The 25,116-nt window shown below is 38.6% G+C and overlaps 1 protein-coding gene across 1 annotated transcript in view; it reads right to left on the bottom strand.

Annotated features, from left to right (window-relative positions):
- Window positions 1-25,116, bottom strand: part of BMPR2 (bone morphogenetic protein receptor, type II (serine/threonine kinase)) — a 109,148-nt gene that overhangs the window by 6,031 nt on the left and 78,001 nt on the right. The window contains exons 4-12 of the mRNA XM_009331920.1: window positions 19,752-19,862; window positions 18,437-18,528; window positions 16,164-16,394; window positions 12,016-12,130; window positions 10,243-10,403; window positions 8,326-8,473; window positions 7,237-7,373; window positions 3,401-3,573; window positions 1,030-2,309 (exon numbers count right to left, since the gene is read on the bottom strand). Of these exons, the coding sequence (XP_009330195.1) occupies window positions 1,030-2,309; window positions 3,401-3,573; window positions 7,237-7,373; window positions 8,326-8,473; window positions 10,243-10,403; window positions 12,016-12,130; window positions 16,164-16,394; window positions 18,437-18,528; window positions 19,752-19,862 (2,448 nt within the window). The remainder of the gene's footprint in view (window positions 1-1,029; window positions 2,310-3,400; window positions 3,574-7,236; window positions 7,374-8,325; window positions 8,474-10,242; window positions 10,404-12,015; window positions 12,131-16,163; window positions 16,395-18,436; window positions 18,529-19,751; window positions 19,863-25,116) is intronic.

Raw genomic sequence — 25,116 nt, 5'->3', positions numbered from 1 at the left:
TTTCCTACTTAAAAGGAAGGCTTAAACATTCCACTGCTGAATATTCAACTACATTTCTTGAAAGATCTGTTCTGGTTTGTTTCTAAACCTTTTCTTTCCAAACATGCCTGGCATCCCAGATTATTTCACTAGTATCACAGTGTCTGTCTAAACATAGTCAGAGGTTTGCAAGCACCTTTCAAAGACTACAGTGCATTCTGGAAATACATTCTTGTAAAAATGCACACTAGGAAGCCTTTCCAACAGCTCCAACAGGCCCAAAGACAAACTCGGAGGATGTACCCAATTTAACTACATGATTATGTTCTCACTGTAAAAAGGTGAGCCCCATTGTAACCTCTTAAATCTTTGGCCGTAAAACTCTTAAGGCAGTTATTCTGAAGGAGTCTATTAAAATCGATTCCTTCTCTAACTACTTTGATTAATTTTTAATATGTACATGTAAATTGACAAAGGACTGCTATAATTGTTGGAGCTCAGATAGCAAAGTAGAGAATGCCTGACCATCCGTCTAGGCTGGGCTAATACAGTAAAATCAGTTGCTTTAAAAGTAATGAAGCATATAAGTAGTTATTATAACAAATTATTTTAATCAATGCATCTTAGAGCCAGCTACTCTTAAGAGAATGAGGAAAAGTAAGGAAAAGAAGGTATAATGTGCCCCTGAAGGAAGAAATAGGAAGCTTTTTCAATATGCTTTGCAGCTGCCAAGGTAGGTGCCTTGCAAGGAATAATGAAAGTTAGAAATTACTCCCTTCCTAGAGTCAGAGTAGACAGGTTATAAAAGGACAGATTTATTCCATGTATGTGGAAGGAAGACAGTGACCTAACATGTGCTGGAGTTGATGGAGACAGGACTTTATCGAGAAGATCGAAATTGTGCTGATAGAAATTAAATTTGTATGGGATTTACTAAGTATGCTTTGAGGAGGGACAGGAGACACAGATGTATTTTCTATTCAAGCAGATATACGTAGTTATTAAGTAAAAAAGTGTCAGGGAAACTGTTCAAGTCCTGCAGGCACTTACACTGCATACTACTGCTATCCAAACTATTTGTGGCTGATAGATCCAGCGAATTAGGCCTCTGTGCTCTTCTAGTCTGGGTCTGTCCAGGATTTCTCGCTACATTCTGGATACTGACTGTAGCTGTGTCTTGCACTGGACACGGATTACTGTTGTTGTTATTGGCATTTGTTCGGCCATTATCCAGTGGTCGCTCTCTCCTGTCTACTAGGCGGTCCAGAACACCTTCATCATGGCCAACCTGCTGCTCCCGCCTCAACAAGGGTTCATGCTCATCAGGGCTTGAATTAATATTCAGCCGACTATCCTCTCCACTGAACTGGTTCTGAAGCATTTCCTGGGCCCTCTGCGCTACCGAACTGGTTGTCTGGCCAGACGGCACTGTCCCATTGGCATATTGCATTGTGCCAGCATGAGAGTTTATGCTGTGGCTTCTCCCAGCCACTCCGTTCATGGTAACTGTCACAACATGAGGTTCTGCAGCATTGATAGTGTTCATCTTGGCAACGCCTGTTTCCACTTGCTTCAAGTTTGATTTGTGCTTGCCACCAAATTTTAACCGTGGCTCCTTTGTTGAATTTTTGGTGTTTAGGGGGAGGCTAGTAGGCCTCTTCGGAAGGTTCTGTTGCTTGGGTAGAGGATAGACCTGAGCAGATTGGACATCCGGAATCAAACATGCTTGACCATTGCCAGCTTGTGTGAAGTCCTGTTGTCCTGTCACCTCTACTGCAAGTTTTATCAGCGGATAAAGCAAGCTGGAACTAGTGCTGCTGAGTGGATCTGGCCCGCTAAACTGCTTAAGTGAATGTTCCATCAGATTCTCATCAGAGCTTTCTTTCAGGTTCTTATCCACTTCTTTTGGATCCAATTTATTTGTCTCTAAGTCCTCCTCTGTTAGCTGCAGACAAACAGGGGTGGGCCCACCTGGCTGCATGACGTTTGTAGTATGTAAGTTTGTTTCATCCGAATAAGGCATTTCGGATATGGTGGTCATGCCAGTGCTAGGAGTGAGGCCAGTTGTATTGGTGGTGGTAGTATTGGTGGACAAACTGGTGACACTTGTCTCAGGACTAGGGATGCGAGCTTGCGCTTGTTGCCGCTCATAGTTAATGGAGTTTCTATTCTTTTCCCCTGAAGTCAATGGTGTAGTGGACATTGAATGTTCAGAAGAAATGTTCTTCACTATGCTGTCGCTGTGGTGGATTGAATCTTCAATGTAGGAAGAGGAAGAGTAATCTGGATACGGCCTTATCTTTGATACACGCCTATGATGTGACAGATTCCTTTAAGAAAAAATAAGTGATATTAAGATCATATATGTAAAAATCACCTCATATTATAAAGCCTCTCATTTAAGAGAGCTGAATGTCTCTCTGTTTCTTTTCATGCATAAACTAAGGACAGATACAGTACAAACTAAGATCTTTCAGTAATTTCCTTGAAAAATCCTGGGTAGCAGAAAATTGGTTTCACTAGGATTTTGTCATGGATATTATTTATACAACTAAGTCGGATAACAGTAATTTTCTTCTATTTGTCCAATATACTGTTTGTCCAGTTCACTGCTAAGGTACTGCTCTAGTTGCAGAGAAGTGATGCTGAAGGAGGGCAACAAGAACTCAACACACAAGATGGAGAAAGTGATGCTGGGAAAACGTCACAAGGTCCTAAACCATGAAAGATCTATTATTTTACCAGTTTAGGTATTCTATGATTTGAACATAATTTTTTTCATGACAATAAACACTGCCACATACAGCAACATTACTCTTCTCTCAAATTCACATCTCTAGTGCACACTGTTAAGCACTGATGTCAGTTCTGCAAATTCTCACTCCCTCTGGATCATATATAAGCAGAGAACGCGCAGCACCTCTCTCACTGGGGTCAGAATAACGATGACTTAAACGATGGCCCCGTGGTTCTTTAACTGAAAAGCTACAGGTTTGAGACTCGGTGATTTCCTGAACTGATATTGCCTGCAAATCCACAGTTTTTAGAAGAACATTTTAAACAGAAATTTTATGCATCATTTAGCAAGAGTCCTTAAAGACAATTTGTAGTCATTTCATATCTTTGCAAGTCTGTTTGGACAGTTTGCCTAAGGTCGGTTTAAGAGGCCCCTCTGTGAGAAGTACAGTTGTTTACATAAAAGGTGCCTGAATTCCGGGGACACATAGGAGATCTTAAGAACACAAGCAATCAGGATCATGTCCTACAATACCCATATGCAGACTAGCTCATGTAACACACACCCACCTCACAGGTGCAGAAACATTAAGCTAGCAGCATGCTCTAGCTTCCTTCCTGGAGTGAGCTGAGCATTGCATTGGGCATTCACTGCTGACTAAAACCAAATGTTTTCTCTTCTTACCGCTCATTTTGCATGGCAGTTGACATAGGGTTGACCGTTGGACTAACTGATTTATTTCTCTCCCAAATCATCATGAGTTCTGCCATCCTCTCCTCAGCACATTGCGCTGTTAGTCGAGCTTCAGCATCTTGATCCCAACAGTCTTCAATTGTTTCTTTAAGTGACCTCACAGCCTGCCAGGAGACAAACAAACAAAACCTCTTTATCTTAAATTATTTTCCCTTTATATTGTGCTTCTAATTTACTGTTTTATGACAGCATTCTGTATGCATGAAAATAGTCACAAGCTGGTGAGAAAGAGAAATGGAAGATACACAATCTCATTCAAAGCTAGTTTACACTAATAACAGCAATATGCAGGACTAATACTATCATACCTCACACACACACCAACTAGGAAGACAATTATTTAGGAAAAGCTACATTCACCATTGTCCATACAACCTTCAGCCAGCCCTCTCTGATGTATGCATGCTCAGCTCACTCTCCCTGCCTTATGAAAGCTGTGTACTAAGGATTGATGATATTCTGGAAATGCTGTCATTGTTATCCTCACAATTCAGCTAATGGTCCCTGCCTTGCTTCCCTGCACTGTATGCAAATAACACAGCCTTCCTCATTTCATCATGCTTTTCCTCCTCTGTTCACTACTGTAACATCCAAATGCCTCATAAATATCAGTGGATTTGCCTGCACTATGGGAGGAGATTATTGCTGCCCGTGTTTTACAGATGGAGAAACAGAAACAGACACATTTTCCTGGGATCACACTGTGGGGTGAATGGTACAGTCAGGATTAGATCTCAAGACCTCCAAAACGTGCTGCCATATGGTCAGAGACCTGGAGAGGAGACAACTGAAATTATGAGCACTGAACACTTGTGCTTCCACTGCATCCACAGTATGGGCCATGGATATGGTTTGCCAGAACATCTCACATCTACAGCCCAGCTTTAACCTCTCCAGCACCAATGACTGTGCATAGTCCCAGCTGGGCACTAAGGCATTCAGTGGGTCCTGCTGACTACCTCTGTGACAGAACAGCCTTGTTTGCTTCTGGCAGTGAAAGCCAGGACTAGCTCTGCATGCTAGCCAAGAGCTGCTTACCCACAGAGCGGGCTCCTGGCGTCGCTTGCATCTGGCAAGTCACTGCTGCTTAGTGATGCGGCTATGGCTGCACAGGTGGGGATGAGCTCCCACACAAGCAAACCTTTTATCTCCCTTCCCACAGCAGATCCAAGAGGGGTTAAGCAACTACACCCCTCTTAGCTGAGGGACACGAGTCTAAAAGCACCCTCAGAGACAATGACAGGCTAGTGTACTGGATCCGTTTTCTCTCCCAGAATAAAAAGCCTTCATTTGGCTTTCAGGACTTGATTTAGTCACAATTTAGATGTATCTAAGTCAGTGGACACCCTAATCTCCTGTCTTGCCCCTTTGTAAGACTCTCCCCTACAGGTTTCATCAGCAGTAAATTTAACCAGTGTTTAATTTAATATTGTCTCTCGTCTAGCAGATCCTTTCCTTTTGATGTTTTAAGGACCATGAAAGGAGCACAGCGATGACTGTACAGATAGTTAACAAAACTGAAGTTCTAGAGCTTCACGTTTACCACAGTAATGTGTTTTCTATTAATTTCAGGTTCAAAGAGATCTATACTAAAATGCACTATTTAGAAGTTCTAGCACTCAGAAAAAAGATAGAAGGGACAGGAAATCTGCATTATTCTATTATTCTATTAATATCCTTCAGTCCTGATCTTTGAAGTCAAGCTTGGGCCCTGCTTTGGCTTTGGCAAATGAGACAAGAATGCTGCTAACATCTCCACTCAGTTTATAGCCCTTGAATTATTTTATGCACATCATCTGCTCAGATTGTTGATTTATAGTGTGAAAAACAATACTGCTAATAAAGGTCTGTATCATAACGCATATGTTCAAGGAGCAGACTGAGACTGCATAGGTAATCATAAATTTAGGATTCCACATCTTTTGAGTGCCTTTATTTTGTGACCTAAAAAATAAAACATTGCTTTTTATTTGTACTTCTCAAATGAAAAGGGCAAATACATTTCTCTAATAGATGAATTGCATGAAAGTGTTATAACCCAACATGTCAGCACAGCTTTAAATAACAGACAAAAGTTGTTTCTCCTAAGCATTAGATAGAGGAAGTTAGGACCCGGGTCCAGGGTGAGGTTATCTGGAGCTTAGTTTTCTACAATATCTCCCCTAGCGTGCTCATTCAGATGTTATCCTAGACTGGCATAGGGTGGAGTAGGTTGTTTGATACCCATGAGAGAACTACAGATTGTTAATTTATTATTATTTTCTCTTAAAGCAATGGTGTAGACCCATCCTTAGAGTTGGACTTATTATCATCATCATTATTATTATTCTGAATTTTTGCAAAAGAATTAGTGACAACACAAAGAATGTGTTGGGCAGTTTAAATATGGGGATCATTACTAGCTCAGTGTCTAACAATGCTGGAGTCTATCAGCTTGTTAGAAAATAATTAACATTTAAAACAGTAGTCTGCAAACCAAAACAAACCTTCTTGAACTGTTCCAGTTACAACTGTCTCCAAAAACAGCTGTCAAGCTTGGTTCTTCCACCACTGCGTTTGTCAACATGGCTATAGTTAAAACAGTTGCTGCTTGATTTCCTGTATAGTTTGAGTGTAGATTTTTTTTTCTACACCCCCCCGCCCCAAGACTGGCTGGCCAAAACTGTGTAATAAAAGAACCTCTCTATGAAGCTCTCAACTCAGTTACAACATGTTTTACAACAGTGTTAATACTGGAGGCTATGCTCCTCTCTGGAAATGGTTTTACATATTTACAAGTATCAGCATAGATGAGGCCTTAGGCTCCCCAGTATCTGCACAGTAGCTACATACTTATCAACTAGCAAAGTCTCTGAAGATTGAAGGGCATAATTTCAGTAAGAGAACAACCAGAACTCAACAAGAGTCAAATATGTCATTTTCATACTCGCAACCAAGCTATTTTAGATTAAACAAGTTACTATGTATCAGGTGAAACCCAGTAACTGCATTTCACTTTGCTTGTAATAGAAGACAAACAACCCCCACTAAGCTAAGGGGATTCACATTACCTCACCTTTGCTGCAGATGAAAGCAAGCACACAGACTCTTACCAGAGTTCAGCTGACTTGCCGTAACTTGTTGGCCTGCAGCAGCAAGCAAGGCTCTAAGCCATAGCTATACGAATTCAAACCAAACAACATTACTATGTTTATAGTCTTGAAAATAAAAATTGCAGATCAAATGAAGCTATATAAAATTTCTAATGTAGTTATAATGAAATGATTGCTAGAAGCTGTAGCCTCTGCAAATTCTGAGGACTATACAACTTCAGAAAAACCTTATTACAATGTTTATAGATTTTAGTTTTGGAAGAGTATATTTACATTTTTGCCAACTATTTTAGGGTGTTATTTGTTTATAAGATGTCAAAAGGCAGAAAATGCCTTTATGTTTCTCATCCCGCATAGAGAGAACATACGGGTACTTCATGCATAATACTACAGATACCGTCTCACAATTAATATAACAAGTTATCTTCCGTGTATCACACTTCAGCATCCAATAATAACCATAGTATTTTTCCTTAAAAGAAATTGAGCTTTCATGTCAATGGCTTTTTAAAAACTGAATTCAATATTTAAGAAGTCCAGACAGAAGCAGCTCCCAATCCTTAAATACTAACAAAATTTTTTTAAAAAAAGAACATATTCAAAAATTGCCTTTAAGAAGCGAGTACACCCTATAGCTGGTTAAATGATTGTTTCTTTGAAAATATTCTATCTCACCAGGCTGTTCTCCTTCCACGCTTCTGGGAATTTTGGTCTTTGCTTCTCTCTAGACACCAAGACTTGCATATCTTCAAAAGTGGGATGGTTTCCGACTTCTGTCTGGAAAGCCATCTGGTACTCTGGCACAGATTCCCCTGTTAGCAGAAGAAAGAAAGAAAAATATATCACAGATTAAAAGGCAGAGGCTTTCAGGTGATGAAAGGTAGTATCAAAGTTGCTGTCTATCGAGATGTTCTCCACTTTCCCCCAAAGTCTAACTTCACAAAAAAAGCTGAATTAACTGCAAATGAATTAAGTGCTGTTCAGCAACCTCTCAAAGGATAGCATCTTCAAACTTAGCTGGTTGAGTGGCACCTTCAGAATGTCTTAGAGCCTGAGGATGACACCTAATTTCTGCGAAACGTCGCTGACTGAATATTTTCATGTACTTCACCTGGGAGGAAGCCCAGCGAGATTACAAGTCTCTGCACATAAAGCGCAGCTGTTTGACTAGAGAGAGAATGCTGCATGTCAGATTAACTATATACTGTATCTCGGGAAGAAGATGGTGGTTGTGACACAAACTCACGTGTTAAATTTTAAAAGTCTGCTTCCTCTTGCTTTATGTTATAGGTATGGAGGGTTTCCCTAAATTTTCAATGTCACTAGCATAAATAATAAGTACGACTGACTAAAGGCTACATTAAATCACAGCACCTTCCCATCTATTCTTTCATGAGGAAAGTCTGGAAGACACTTCAGGCACTTTTATCAGTTCTAAGAACTGAAAGTACTGCCTCTGCCATCCGCCCAACTCTCAATGTTTCTAAACTCTGGACAATAATAATAATGCTCAAATTGCACTTACCATGAGGCCTGCAAACTGCTTAAACAGGTAATTTAAAGTCTTTCAGCATGAGCCATGCTTCACTCAAATACACTGTATTGACAACAATCACCTTGAACGCTAGATGGCACCGACTTAATGGCAAAAACAATTGAGAAAATTATTTCCCTTCTTCACTTTAAAAAGCTATGGCTAGGGAGTAGCTCTGGTTGCTGGTACCACTTTCTACTACTTACGTTTTTGCCAGTTCTTTTAGTTACCTGGGAAGAGGTCTGTACATCTCATGAATATCTCCCAGTAGATAAGGCCTAGAGCATACATATCTACTTGTTTCAAAGCCGATTCACAGTCCCTCAAGTTCACTGCTCCTTCAAGCACTTCTGGGGCCATATAGCGGATTGTACCGACCTGGAAAAACATAAAATCAAAGCTTCAAATCAGGAAGCAATTTCCAAATTCAATTTATTATGAAGATTTATTTTTTTTAATACCCTACTTTGTTCGATATTTTCTACAGTTAAGGAAAACGCAGTTCTCTTCTAATCAATGTCCTCAGCTTCTAGACTCTTATCCGGAGCCTAGTCATAATAAAACCCTTCCCCTACTCTGTCACTTTTTTGTACATACCGAAACAAATTAATTTTGTCCCTTACTCAGTGTTCTCATATGCAATACGATATAGCAGAAATGTTTCTTTTTCCTGAAATTACTCTGTTAAACACCAAGGTATGTATTGTAATGGAAGAGGATGCTGCTGAACAAGGAACTTGTTCTCTTTACTCCTGGACTGTCAGCAAGGGTCTCCCCTACATCTTCCATGGCCAATGGTTATTAACAGCCTTGGAAGGTATCTCTTCATTTCCACTAGGAAGTATGTTAGATTAGAGCAATCACTCATCAGTACTTGCAGGACAGTATTTCGCCACAGGACTATTCCATATCCCCGCATATTAAACAGTGGTTTCCCTGTTTCTTTGTTCACTAAGGGGAGATCTAAAAAGAGGACCTGTGCACTAGGTATTAATGTAGCACTTGCTTTCTAAGGGAAGGTGATTAGCACTGCGAAACACATTCTTTGAATGAAATGTAAAGGTTTTCTGTAAAAGCACAAAGACGACAAATATACTGAACCATTAGGGACTTTCGCTCTCTGTTTGAAATAGTCTCACTGTATTTCAGTAGTCTATATTCAGGTGTCAGTGTATTTATGCTTAAACAAAAAGAAAACAACAACAAAAAAATAGTCTCTGAATCACAGCATCATAAAAAAGAAAGCTTAAGAAATCAGTTTCTTCTTTCTGCCCAGAATCCATTCTAACCCACTTCTAGCAGATATTTTCCCAACCTGTTCCTTAAATTCATAAAATGATGCAAATTCTATATAGCCTTCCTCAGCAGTCTATTCCAGACCTTGGCTGCCTTCTACAGATTAGAAAGGTTTCTTCATAACTAACCTAAATTTTCCCTCCTACAATGTAATCCCATTACCCCTTGTCCTATCCACACTAAACGCAAACAGTTTATTCCTTTCTCTTTGTAGCAGCTGTTTACATATTTGAAGACCTGTCTTTGCCTTTACTTCCCTAAACAACCCTAATTCTTTCATCTTTTCCTACAAGGTACTCTTTCAAGCATCCCCTGTTATTTTGTCCCCATTCTTTCTCAGTTGGTCCGTGTCTTTCTACATGTCTTACTCTACCAGATGTATCCATTTAAAGTCCAGAAAATTGCAGATGACACACAAGAGAAATGGTTCTAGAATGCGGTATGTCACCATTTCGGAAAAATTAACACCAAAACCACCAAAGAATGTTTGGTCTTCAGTTAATACTTGCAGTACAAGACTGAAGGGACCTGTACCACATCATCGCAAACAACACGGCAACCAAACCTACCTTGCATCTTCTCATATCTCACACAGAAAACTTCGGTCTCCAGGGCTGCCAGTCTATGACCTTTCAAAATGCTAGGTTTGTTTTTGAGTGTTTTGAGAATAAAACCAGTTTCTTCCTATCAAGGTTTCAGCCACTTCTCACCCATATTGCAGCAATTCCCCCTTAAAGGAATTGTACCACCTTAACATTCACCTTGTAACAACAGAAACAATTATTTCTCAGTGTTACTTCCATACTAATTTGTCTTCCTTTATACACTGGCTTATCTTCATTTCTACTTACCTCACTAATGGCTGCATTATCTTCCTCACCTGGGCGTACCAGCCTGTTTCCAGTTAACTTCATGGAGAGTCCAAAATCGCTAATTACACATGTTCCATCATTCTTTACCAGTACATTGCGGCTGTTCAAGTCACGATGGGATATTGCAGGTTTGTAATGGTCTATTTGGACATATGGAAGTGCTTGTTATTATTTGAGCAGTTCTACTGTTTGGCAAAATGAGAGCACCTCGTTATGTCTGCTCAGCTATTACAAACAGAAAATCAACTTATCTTTTAGAAAGCTAACATTTTTGCTTCTTTATAATGAGCTCCACAGTATGCTATTTATAGAAAACCGACTGGCATTCAGAGTTTCACTGTATCTATACAATATATTAGGCTACCGCTATATAAAGTTTTAGTGTTTGCCAATAAGCTTCTTTCCAAGGGATATTTCAACATGATTTTGGCAGGGGAGACATCATGTACTTAAGCACAGCCCTGACAGCCATTCCAAATGCTCTCTCTCATATCCACACTCCTCTGTCAAATACGGCACCAACTATTTATGTTATGATTGGGATTGGCACCTATTCAGAAGATATGTAGACAGTATTATTCCAGAGTCTGAACATGTTCATCTTGCAAGGGATCTGATCTTTTCTAAAGAATAATCTCAGTTGTTCCTAGTTCATATGCAATTTATTTTGTTAGTAAAGCAGCCAGCACTATAGAACCGGTTTTACTGTGGAATTTATTCTACTCCATGAGTTCCTTCCTAGCATTCATAGACCAGCCTATGGCTGTCTCTTCTTTACGATGGAAGGTCTACACATTTTCTGGCTGCTAATGGACACACCTGTCTGCACATTTTGAAATGATGTTAAGATGACAGCTGCAGTTTCAATAGCACATAGGAATAGTGATTTAGGTATTTTCAGCCTTGCGCTTTTAACAGCATCTTCAGTTGTCATTCTTTGCTAGAGCTGATGCTTAACATTTGAGATATATAGTTTGGAATTTTAATCCAAAAATTAGCACCTTAACGTAGAATTAATGATACCATCCTCTTATTTACTGCCAAAAAGCTAACACTTCAGCGCCACGCCATATTCTGCAGCCTGATACATCACCGATCTCAGAATATCTGCTTTATAATCGTGATACTTCAGCTGCTGAAATGCTGGCTGAAGCACGCAAGCAGAGATATAAAGATATGAATCAATATGTTTTCACATCCGGTGCTCTAATAAAACACTAAAAGTCCAGCAGTATTGTTTGTACACAGCGGAGACTAGGCCCACACCCTTACACGAAAATCAAGAGATATGATAAATAAAACTACAGTGGAGTTAGAAGATTTAATTATTTCTCTTTGTGTATACAGTTCACACACAAACTAAAAATTGCTTTGGTGATTTGTGTCTGAACTGGAAAAATAAACAGAACACCCCATCTGTTTGCTCTCTGCTAGACAGACATCCAGTGCTTCAGGTCTTCAGTAATCTGTTGCCATGATACAGCAGCACTGCACAACTCTGCCTCCTCCTCCTGCCTTTTTCTGGGGCTCTGCTGGCTCTTGCTCCATGTTTTCATACAAGCGTCACAGACGCAGCCCACAACATGGGATTATTCAGAAGGAAAGGACATATCAGAAGTTCCGAGTAATCTCTATTTGCATTCATCATTTTCTACTCACCGTACTGTCACAGAGAAAAAAGAAAGGCAGGAATCTACTACCTGATAGAAATAAGAGTATCTTGAACATCTTGGCATCCCCTCCTGGCCTTACCTCCTCGAGGTAGCTCCGTGTGCAGGTACGCCAAGCCCCTAGTTATAGAGTGTGCCAAACGACAGGAGCTCACCCAGTCACTTGTGTGAAGACTCAAATATTTGCACAAAGAACCCTAAAAAAAAAAATAGATAAATACTGGATTAAAACCATTGTCCAGTTGAGTAGCTCAAAATCTTTAGGAGAGTCAGTTTTATCCATTGCTCCTGAAAGGTGTAATCCTGCAAGTGCTTCTGTGTTTACCCAGGTATTCTAAAACACAAGATTGGACCAAAGTTTCATTAATTTCTAGTGCTGCCATTTGGTTTATCTAAAGAAGTGGAACAGAAAATTTATCACAAAATAACAGGGATTGCCTTTAGGAACAATCATATTAATTATACAACAAAAGCAAAGCACGCACTTGATTTATTCTTCTGAAAAAGTCTTGTTGAACAACAGAAGAAGAAAGGTAACTGCAGACATAATAGCCTGGGTTACCAAATAGTGGTCTTTAAACCATTAGCACTTACAGAAGAATACTCAACATCTCCCACCGGCATCTCCCCTGCTATAATCTATTTATATATCAAAACAAAAAACCCCAAAGGCAATTCAGAATAGGAACGAGTCCACATGCATTGAAGAAACAGGAAAAAAGAATGTCATGTTCCCCTTTTCTTGAAAGAGAAGTTAAATGTGAAAAATGGGGGATTTTTTAGTAAATGGTGGTGAAGTCTCCAAGAAAACCAGAAGGAAGGGTGTCAATTATGATACTGAGATATTCTAGAAACTGAGACTGCTATCTGAAACAAGGGCCAGATCCTGCAAACTATGACACATTTGAGCAGTTTTTATGCACACAGTCCCCAATGACAATATACTCAGTTTAAACAAACTAAATCCCCATGCATGAAGAACAAGTCATCCAGCTGTCTCTGCATACATATTACAATATAATGTTTATTTATGACTACAAACTACCGTGTCTTTGCCTATTTAAATCTGTAATCTTAAAGATGCACCAATGTATAACATCTTATCATAGCTGCAACTAGAAACACTTTATTGCAAAATTAGTTATGTAACATTTGCTTCAAAAAAATCTGGTATGTGCCATTTGAGTCCATTTGGAGTCAACATTCAGGTATGTAACGCATGCACAGTTCAGATGGAGGCACACAGATACCAGCATTTAAAACGACCGAAGCATTAGACATTTTTTTAATCCAATGCTAAAACTAAAACCAAGTTCTTGACACTCCTTAATAGAATTACAGAAGTCTTACAGCTTTTCAGACTTAGCCTGTGCAGAACAAGGAACCCATAAATAAATAGCTTCCTCGATGAAAACAGAGACCAAATGTCACTCATACAGGTTTACACAAGCATTTTTTGTCACTGTTTAAAATGCTGTTATATGAACTTCAAATAGATTTTGGTAAGGGAAAAAAAACCCTGAGAATCCACCTAGAAATGAGTTAAAGAATTTTACATTTTTTTCTTATTGTTTAAAGCTTTTTAAGAGATACAAACACTCTTATTAGCCTCCAACTGCCAGCAACTTGGGTGCAGTAATGGATTTTCTTGGCTTAGTGCGTTGAGATTCCAGCCCATTCTAACAGAGGCTACAGGACTGTTGCCACGGTGTGACTGGGAAACACTCACTGTATAAAGATCTCAAACCAACTTCAAGATTTTTCTGCTGCAGAGCTTGCTAGCCACCAGATATTTTTTAAGCTAGCTGAGGGCTGTGATTTTATGCTTTTAGTGAAGTTCAATATAAATGACAACCAGAAAAAGTTTTAGTCACGATTTAGAGAGAGACACATTTGTAATTAAGATTATTCTTGTCAGAGTCATGAGTTACATGTTAAACTGGGGACATTCGTTCTGATTATAACTTTTGATAAAATTGATGGCTTTGTTTTAACTATAATAAAATGCTACTATGTGTTTTACATCATTTTTTCTATTGTTCTAAAAAGACATGAATGACTACTGGGGGGACAACTCTGTGGCTATTACGTATTTCCTACTATGTCATCCCTTGCAACTTACTGCTTATTCACCTGCCACACACACCTCAGAGTACCATCAGAACAGCATGTTGATTGATAAATACACGTATCTTTCCTTTTATTACTTGCTCACCTACTTTCTTTGGTTTGAAGGCATGTTTGGATAATAACACAATTTGGGTCAAACCTATCTGTCCTGCTCTCACCAAGAACAATTTTCTGTGCGAAAATATTCCGGTTTGTGTGTTCCTATTTCCAAGAAGGAAAGTATTTCAAGGGAGAATGATGTTTTGGATGGGGAGTATTTCACCTGCACATCTTGTATGGGTTACTCCTTATTGAAATAAGATTTATGGCTCCAGTTTGAACAGTGCTACTCCCTTTTAGTAGGGCTGCCACAGCAAGGTTCCTTCTCTGCTGTTAGCTCCACATACAGCAGAACATCTGTTCACTGAATTAAGGATCACACTGTGCATTAATTACACCTGCTGTGCACTTTTTCCAATGACTTCCAAACCACCAATGGATTGATTTTAGACTAATCTTGCTGTTCTTAATACCACATTGAGAAAGAATCTGATAATATGATGTCATAAAGCCTCATCTGTGCATTTAATCAGATCATTAACAGATCCTGTTTATATAAGCAACAAGACACAATTTTCAATCAAATTACATTTCAGCTGAAAATCCTTTCATTCAAGAAAACAGCAAAACCAGATCACCTGTTAAGACATTTATGCTATGCCCTCCCAGGAGCAGAATACTCACTTGATTTCACTTAACTCAATTAGTTGAAAATAAGCCTACTCTGTCAGAGCAGGACAAAGCCGATGTGCTTTGCCACCGTCCATCTGGTATGGGCACGACTGAGCTTTCTCTATGGTCATTTCTAGTCTCTGCCAATGTCTTCTTAAATGCCCATCTCTTATAAGCTGACATGATCAAGTGTGTTCTCACTTAAAAGTTTCAGTTAAGATACTCTTTATATATTTGTCAAGTGCTATGTTGCCTTAAATTCGCATATATATTTAGATATTTATATACATGTATGCATTTATCTTTAAACACAGCATATACATAGACCCTAAAATACCCTAAGACAGGCCATCATTACTGCTATTTATTACTGTTCTGTTTCCTTCTGCTACTTGAATAAACAGCTCTTGTCCTGCTGTCCCCATAACAAATCAGGCTTCAGCCATCACCTTTACACACTGGAGGAAATACAATATGAGTTCACTTACTTGAGACCAAAAAGCTCATTAAAAAAATTATTTAGCTGAACAATTAAAGTTCTTTCCCATACGCAAGCAAAAGAACCCCAAGATAAATTGTGAAACAATTTTTTGCATTTTCATATATATAACCCCCATATACATTACACTTTATGATTTTTCATGAAAGCAGTTCACATTTATGCGGTGTATTTTTAAAACATTTTTGTTTCTATGTGAGTGTACACACATACACAGAGCATTAGGAACTCTAATCAATGAATTTGAGGGATGTAAGCATTCAGTTAGCTAAGGAGATTTGAAGATATGGTTCTGGAAAGTAAGGCTGCCTTCTTAGACTCGTCCTAAATCATCAATACATCATGGTACAGCAAAATAAACATGGTGTGCCACAGAAAGCTTTAAAGAAGATAACAGGATAAAGAGCCAACATGATTTATAGTACCACAAACTAGTTTGACAACAATATTGGATCTATTATGTTTCATTGTAAAAAAACCCCACCATTTACAGCTACTGAGTTAGGTCATAACTACCATATCAGAGATATAATGTCTTAATACTAAGAAGTTTTAAATTCATTAAATTATTTTTAAGTAAAAACAACTCTTCAACTTCTGTCCTTGAATATTGCACAGTTGACTAAAAAAACCCTGCACCATAACCAATAGCAAATACTACAGCTAAGAATTTGTAAGACTACATTTGGTAGGACTAACTGGGAAATCTTGAAGGGTATTACAGTAAACCATACTAAGGTTCATTAAAATTGTAATTTATACGGATTATTTTTACATTACTGTGCGAGAAGCAGCAATGAAAAACACTGGCAAATACTAAAGTACATCCTTTTTATGTGGCTATTCTTAGGAATCGAAACCAATCCGATTGATTTCTTCGAAGTACTTACATTGGGGTAATATTCCATCACCAATAAATATTCCATACGGCCGTCTGCAGTGAATCTCTCATCCCCCACAATGAAGCGGGCGATGTTGTCATGTTCCATCAGCGGAATCCTGTAAATGTTCCTCTCATTGACAAAGTTCTGACGATTAGCAAAAGAAAATACTTTCACAGCAACTGGACGTTCATCTAGGGAGCCTTTATACACTGCTCCATATCGTCCCCGGCCAATCAACTGGAAAAAAATGTAAATAATTAGTTCACTAAATAATAAATGAAGACAAAATCCAAGTTTTCACTCTACAAAGATTGTATGCCAACTTTTATACTGACTTACACTACAAAAAACAGTGAATATTTTGTATTGAAAACTAAAATTAGAATGCTGTCATAAAAGCTATTTTGGAGCTGGAAACCTCAGCACAGGCCAACTTAGATCTGACTAAACTGATCTGTAGTCGGAATACCCAGTTAATACATCATAAATAATCTATTCAACAGTTTTATATACAGAATCAATAAAATCCATGTGTTTTGTGCTGCTAATTCTCTTATTAAACTTTTGCCTACTAAACATTTACAGCTTTTATGTGATCAATTTTAATTAACTCCAGAGATCACAGACATTAAGCTAAACAATTTAGGTTTAGGATAGCTTTATAAGCTGTACCTTTTAGGTTAGTAATAACAATATATGCATTTGTAGTGCAAAATAGATACCAAAAGAGGTAAACAGGTTTTAACAGAAAGGAATAATTCATTCCTTACTACCTGGGAATCTTTATTCTAGCCCCCACTATGTTAGACAGTCTTCACAGAACAGCCTTTCCCAGCTCCATGTCAACCGAAGAAAAATGCGATCTCTGCTCTAAACCAAAACGTAGGAACACCTTCAGGAAGAGTCCTAGTTTCTAAAGCTCAAAAAATTCTAACTACATAAGAATTTAAGTATCTATTTAATTCAAATAATTTTCAGGAAGACCTAGACATGAAACTGTAAGGATTTCATGGACCAGTATCTTTTTACTTTTTAAATACTTACAAATGGAGGAGGAACAGAAAGCAGAAGAGATTACAAAAGCTAATGCTTCTAAAGATGATAAAATTGTCTAACAGGAAAGGTTTCAACAATAAAGTATCCTTTAACAGACAGACTTTCCGTTTCTCAGTCCTTCCATGTCAGTGGATTGCAAAGCGGCAGCGAGCCACTTCAAGGTACAAACCCAGAATGTATTCTACCCACAGAGATGTGAAAAGGCAAGCACAAGTTAAGACAATTTGTTCTGCAACACCCTATGACTGGGGGCAAGGAGTCAGCTCCTCAGGATTTAAGAAAGAGGACAGAAGACCCATAGCAGATCTCTCCACCAACAAAGTCGCTGCTTTTTCCAAGACTGCATATCAGTATGAGTAATTTCATCTGGGGCTTTGCACACTTCTACAATACACATCCTTATACTCTTGTGAACTCTGCCTCAAGTAGTTTTTTGGTGGCAGAAGGCACCCAAGCTTCTTTGCTGATTAGTCTGCTGCCAGCATTAGCCCAGATCACACTGCATGTCTGCAGTCTACATCTCTAGGTGTCATTTCTAATGGGCAAAAAAAAGTACCACTCTCTGAATCTCTCTCAGTCATTCTACTGACTTATTTCTGGCTAAAAGCTTTTAAAAATTCTGTAAGTTCCATCAAGTGTACCAATTGAAAGCATAACATTTTGCAGTTTTTCTGATGATAGATACATCTAATACCAAGCTGAGTAGAAAGTTCTGGTTGGCCTCTAGTTGCCATGGAGATGGAGAGTACCCCACTGTGAAGAATAACTATACATAAATGCACCACTACTGAAATATATTGCCCTATCTGCAGTAAATTCTATATTCCAATAGTGTTACTAAAGCATTTCAAATTACTACAGTAGGATACTGTACTTAAAGCGATCAGTGTCAAGAAAAAAGATGGATCTTTTGATACAATGCTGAAATACAGCATATTCCAATTTCCCCCATTACCTCCCAGTGTTTAGTATTTTCTTCTCAAGGTAGAACATTTTCTAGCTAATGCCAACAGTATTACCAACAAAACCAGGCAAAATGTAACTGCGGTAACATTTTTTTTTTTTCTTTTCCCCTTTTCATTTCTTCTTTAAACTGTAATTTAGAAGAAAACATTACAGGAGCACTAATACATTTATTTCTGTAACTATACCTGGGAGGTGATATGACCACAAGTGCTACATTGAATAAAAATGGAGATTAAGAAACTGAGTTGAACATTTACCTCCAACAACTTTAGATTATCCAGATCCAATGAGGGCTCTGATGCTGCTGCCTCCATCATGTTCATACTGTGCAAACCCTGTTTACGGTCTCCTGTGGAAGGGGGTGGGGAAGGAATCAGACAGTTTCCTTTTTTTGCCATGCTACAAGTCAAAACCATACAACTTACCCGGGACTTGGCAGAAATACATATTCATAGAATCATAGAATCATTAAGGTTGGAAGAGACCTCCAAGATCATCGAGTCCAACCATCAACCCAACAACACCATGCCCACTAAACCATGTCCCTAAGCGCCTCATCTACACGTCTTTTAAATACCTCCAGGGATGGTGACTCAACCACTTCCCTGGGCAGCCTGTTCCAATGTTTAACCACTCTTTCAGTAAAGACATTTTTCCTCATGTCCAATGTAAACCTCCCCTGGCGCAACTTGAGGCCATTTCCTCTCGTCCTATCGCTTGTTACTTGGGAGAAGAGACCGACACCCACCTCGCTACAACCTCCTTTCAGGTAGTTGTAGAGAGCGATGAGCCTCCTCTTCTTCAGGCTAAACAACCCCAGTTCCCTCAGCTGCTCCTCATAAGACTTGTTCTCCAGACCCCTCACCAGCCTCCTTGCCCTTCTCTGGACATGCTCCAGCACCTCAACGTCCTTCTTGTAGTGAGGGGCCCAAAACTGAACACAGTATTCGAGGTGGGGCCTCACCAGTGCCGAGTACAGGGGCACTATCACTTCCCTGCTCCTGCTGGCCACACTATTTCTGATACAGGCCAGGATGCCATTGGCTTTCTTGGCGGCCTGGGCACACTGCCGGCTCATGTTCAGCTGGCTGTCAACCAGCACCCCCAGGTCCTTTTCCGACAGGCAAAGGACATATTGTAGACAAGGACATAACAAATAAAAAGGAATCCTGTAAAATCTTCTTGGAGTCACTGCAGTAAAATCAGCAGTGAAGGTGCCGATAGCTACAAACTTAAGGCTATCTGCTACACAACTATTTTGATAATTGAATGTCACTGGCAATAACTGTAAAGCATGTTCACAACCTCACTTAAGCTGTGTTGAGCAGAGGATTTGTTGAAGAAAAATGGGTCCCAAAACACCAGCTTGGAGAAATCATAAATCTCTCTGGACTGTTATGAAAGGGATATCACCATAAAGTGTCAGAGAGGAGAAAGGGAAGCATTATGTATAAACATGTAATAGGGACTGGGGAGAACAGAAGACATAAGTATAACTTTGCAAAATAGTCCAAAGATTAAAAAAAGAAAAAAAAAAAAAAAAGAAGAAAAAAAGGGATCATCAAACCCTACCTGCAAGCATCCTGTATCCAAAGAACAGAGCAGCAATCAAAACAGCCAGTACAGACACAGATGCAAGGGCAATAACTATAGTCTCATCTCGATGAAAAGAATGGGAAGAATCTGAAAGAAAAGAAGATGAAGACTCTGTAATTGTAAATTTGAAAGAATCAGCACAATAAAACATGTAATTGTTATTACGAGGAAAAAAAATTGTACTCTGGAATGTAAGACATTGCACTAAACTCTCTTTCCTCTTAAAATCTAGGGGAGGCAAAAGAGCTGATCAGCTCAATCACAGCTGAGTGCACATTCATCGGCAGCTTTTCCCAGTCTTCCCTTGCCACCGTAAAGAGAGGCACCAACAGTTGAAAGTGAATCTTCTTTCTAGCTGGCAAAGTTCAGCCCAGACATACAAGGCCAAGTTGATGCAGTCCTGCTCTGCTATCTATGCCTTAATCCAGTTTCCTGGTATGAATCAGGTTTGTAACCTTTACAAGTTTTTTTTTTATTATTTTTCCCAGAATGAAAATGTGAAAAAAGTTTGCTAATAATGCTGCAAATGTGATGAATACTGAATGTTTTGTATTCAAATATCTACAACATACACTAGATACAAGTCCATTTGTGCAAATATTCAAAATACTTTGGGGTTTTGATTTGTTTTGTGTCATCGCTCAGATAATTTTTAGCATAATTCTCACTCCTTAATTCACAAAAAGACAGAGACATCTCCACAGACTGCAGCAGAGTATCAAGAAACCTGAAACAGCAATAAAACACTAAACAAAATTAAGTAACTAGTTTTACTGAGCCTTTTTTAAAATAACATTTGATTTTTGTCAAAATGTACGTATCTTGCTTTTTCTTTTTTTTTCCCCGGGGGGGGGAGGGGGGAGGGGGAGTTTTAATGAAAAAAATTGTGTCTTGAATGGTTAGCTTAATGCTTCTCCACGTCAGACCCCAGTCTTGCTTCTTGCAGGCATATAAAAATGCAGCCACTTCAGATATTCCTCTGATGTCAGAATCACTGGAATGTGGCACTACAAGACCTCATTTACTTTGGCTTCAAAACCAAGTTTGGGAACTATGTTTAAACTTGTCTTCTATATTGCTAAAAGCACTCCTTAAAAGACTGTAATGAGACCTAACTATGCTAAAACCACAAAATATAAAATGCGCACAACGCTTAAACATTGGGTAAATTTTTAGGTGAGACTGAAATACAATTTATCCCAGTCTACACTAGCTGAATAGACTGCCAAATTCACTTTGCTTGAAGTGCATTTAAAAGAAATCAAACATGATTCACTTATTCCAGTTCCCAGTGTGGACAGACACAAGAGAACCAGGTAAGGAGAGAAAGCAAATTTAAAAGACAACAGCTTCCATTTTTACATAACCATAATGGTAAGAGGAAATAATAAAAAGCTGGTAAAACAAAATACCAGAGAGAGTTTCAGCTGTGATAGAAGTATGTGAAAAATCACCCACCAAAAATAACACGCAGCTCATATCTGATAAACCCTTTAAATAAGAGGGAGCTTGTGATAATCACGACACCATCAAATTTAAATTTGTTCTGTCAAAAGAAATACCATCACTACTGGTTTTGGTAAAGTAAGTTTCACTAAGAAAATAAGATATTGCCACAGAGCACTGTACTGTGGAATAAGAGTTGTGACTCCATTGTGAGGAGCTTAAAAAGATACACATTACAATTCTCATCTAAATTATGAATTCAAAACATACACATACATACATATTAAAAAACATCATAAAGAAAACTGTTACGTTATACAAAGCTGTATGAATTACTACACAAGCATAAGAAGCTGAATAATCGCTGGCAGGGAAATTGTAATTTTGACTTTCATATTTTTGTGAATGGAAATTATATTTTATTGGCTTATCTTTTAAAATATGTATTAAATGTGGTGGTTTTCACATCAGTTCAAGATAGTGCCTAGCATGTACTAAGAAAATACAGGTTTTGAGGGGCTGGGCTTTTTGCTATAATCTCAGCTGTATTTTCTTTGACCACACAACTAGGGTGCAGCCATTTACAACTTTCCCATTGCTAAATATACAGTAATCGTTTCCACCACTGTTTGTCAAAAGCTATCTAATGCCTAAGTTGGATTGCTCTACTTTAGCTCTTCTTACAATCAAAGGGTTAACAACATGCCTCCATCATGAGGGCCCTCCTCTACCCTGGAACACGATTTTGCTGTTCCTCCACTCCTAGGATGCCCTCACCCTGGGCCATGCTAAGCAACACGGGTTTTTTAGCAGCTCTGGCTGCGTTGGCACACTTGCTCCTTCTCCCATTAGAAGACTGTGAATGGTGGCATTATGAAGGCTGGAGAGCTACTAGAAAATCTCCAAATAACAACATTTTGGGCCGATCAGCAGTAGAAAAACATGTAGAAAAAAAGGATCGTTGCTTTCTTGTTCCTTGATGGACCATCCCCTCTGGGGGCTTTTTATCTTTAGCGGGTAGCTGTGCAGCCACCAGGTAACCTCAAAGAACTCCCCTGACCTTCAACAGGAAAGAATGTTTTAACTTTTTTTAAGAACAATTGTTTCTTAACAAATCTTAAATTGGCTCATCTTGAACCAATTTTTAATCCTTATAAACATTTTAAAATAACATTGTCAACATTCCAACAGCCAAGTCAGTCCTACAGTGTGAGTTACTATTGTCAGGTTGTTGAACAACATTTATAAATTTAAGAATAAATACAAATTTCTTAATAAGGGTAACTAAACATCTCAATGGAGTGGTAACATGCAGTTCAAAACAATATGAGTGCGTAAAACGCTGCATGTGATGGCCAGTCATTTACCAGCAAGGACAATTTTACTATCTTTTACTTGTAAATCTACATAAAAAGAAAAACACAAAATAAACACAATGACAAAAAGCCCAAATGGCCCCATAACCCCCACAAAAAGTATTATTTCTATCTGCCCTCTGTCTGCTTTGTATGACTAATAACTTTTGATGTTGTCAGATTAGTTCTATTTAAAAAAGATTGATAAAAGGATATGTCACCTATCAATCCAGTTTTAAAACCTTCCAAAGCTTAACAAGACTCTTATTAACCAATACATTTTTTCAATCCACCTCTTTCTTTGGATATATTTAATCTTTAGCCTTTTACACCAGCTGCTGACTTGCCTTCAAATGCCTAGATGAGAGATGCTAGCAAAGCCAAAACCAGATAGGACCTCTTAAGGCATTTGCACAGGTTCACATTTCCTCTTTTATCTACTTTTAAGTAAAATAATACATATTTTATATATACATATGCACACAAGCCATATTTCTCTTGGTATTATTTGGAGATGCATTTTAACTAACTCACCAAAAGGCACATCAGTGTGGGTCAATAAAAGTAATTACTGACCTTTAAGCAAGGAACTTTTTAAATAAGAATGTAAAATAGACACATATGCAAAATTCGTTTCCTGTTTCTTCCATGGACTTACAGCCCTGTCTGGAACAACCACGACTCCTTAAGATTAGGAAATTCAATATGAAAGTTTATTTGATATTACACTTCCTATCAGTAGCTCCAGATGCATCACAGAGCACGAACAAAATTTTCTGAAGACTTTGTTGGTCTGAAACAGTTAACAAATCAGTGGGCTCTGCTTTTAAAGTTTATTTACAATGACAAGACACCTGCCTTACAGCTTCAGTATTTTTTCATCATGTCATAGTATGAACTGACTTTAAACACGCGTAACTACTATTTAACTATCTCATTTGAGCTTTTGGGATCATTACCAGTATTTGGGTATTCCTTTAGTGACAAATGCAAACTGAACGAAGAACAAGCTGTCCAACACTGGCTTCAAATTTCAGACCGGGAACACTGGTATCTCAGTATTATTCCCAAACCAATGTGTAGCATAAAAAACCAATAGCATGTGCTGAGCAGAATTAGCTGCAGACTCTAGAAAACCCAATGATTTAGGAGATGACTGCTGAGCCAAATTCTACCCACACTTGTACACAGAAGATATCAGCAAAGCTTCCTCAAGTTTATGTTACTGTAACTGAAAGCAGAGGTTAGCGTAGTTGCTTCTTTCACTGCTATTTATATGTGAGGTTTTTATTTCCAACTTTCACTTAGGCTCCCCAATCTAAAACAAAATCTGCCAAAGCAAAAAATTAAAACCAACAGAAACTGTTGTAAAGCCCAAAACACCTTAAGAGCCAACTTCTTATCCCATTTGGATGGGAAAGGGAGAGCACCGCTCACAGGGCTACCGACGCTTCCAGCAGTAGTGTGAGGATGCCATTTAGAAGGCACCCAGCACACACACACTTTTACTTGAAACATTTCTGCCAGTAATTCTGATACCAGTCAACATTTTTCTGAAGTCCACCAATCCCATCACAAAGAAATACTGCAGCAAATACTGTAACAGTCGCCTTTTACTTGTTTAAAAAAAAAAAAAAAAAAAAAAGAAACAAAGCACCACTCATTAAAAGAGACAACCTCTTTCTGGCTGGGGAGCAGCTGGTAACCAACAAGCCACCGTTCCCAGAAGCGTCCTGACCTCACCATCAATAAAGAGCTTGTTTTCGGGTTCCAAAAACCCGAGTACAACAGCTCCTGTGTATGGAGAGAACTTTGTCAAAGGTACACACAAATAATTGAGAATGTATTTCAGAGCAAACTGTGAAGGGGAATGCTTCTAGTACTTGCTTAGAAGTGAGTCATCTGGCTGAACCCAGCCCTGCACTTCGAATACTCCCTGCAGGCCCTTCTACCAGATTAGGGATTGCCCTCTCTTCTCTCAGGCATCACTGCCATAATAGCTTCCAAGCACGTATACAATATCTTTGGTAAATTAATTTTTTAAAATTAAACTTCCGTATTGCCACACATGGAGGTTGTCTATTGCTGCCTTCTTAACCTTCCCCAGGAATGACACAGAATGAAGAACGCTGACAGTGCTAACGGCATCAGGAGGAATAATATTTTTCCTTCAAATTAACTTTCCCACTATAAACATAAGCTTGTAATATTAATTAATGCAAATGTATTCCAATCTGTGCCTATGCTTGAAAAAGCTTCTTCTTTTATTTCTCTGTAATTTAACTTTCAAAAATGAAAGCCCCTTTTATATGCTTCCTGTTTCCATATTTTAAAATTAGCATTTATCCTATTACCAAAGAACATTTTGAGAAATCAAAGAAAATGGAGACAAAACCAGGCAACAACGGCCAATGGCAAAAGAGTCTGTAAACATTACAGAACACTTCCCTGGGGGCCAGAAAGAGGATGCGTGATTCCTCTATCTTCCTTTCCCATCAGCAAATACTGTGAGACCTGCAGACAGCTATCCCCTTAGCTCC

This window comes from Pygoscelis adeliae, unplaced genomic scaffold (assembly GCF_000699105.1).
Source record: "Pygoscelis adeliae isolate BGI_AS28 unplaced genomic scaffold, ASM69910v1 Scaffold160, whole genome shotgun sequence".
Lineage (NCBI taxonomy): Eukaryota > Metazoa > Chordata > Aves > Sphenisciformes > Spheniscidae > Pygoscelis > Pygoscelis adeliae.
Note: the sequence above shows the minus strand (reverse complement) of the source record. Positions and strands in the feature narration are given on the sequence as shown.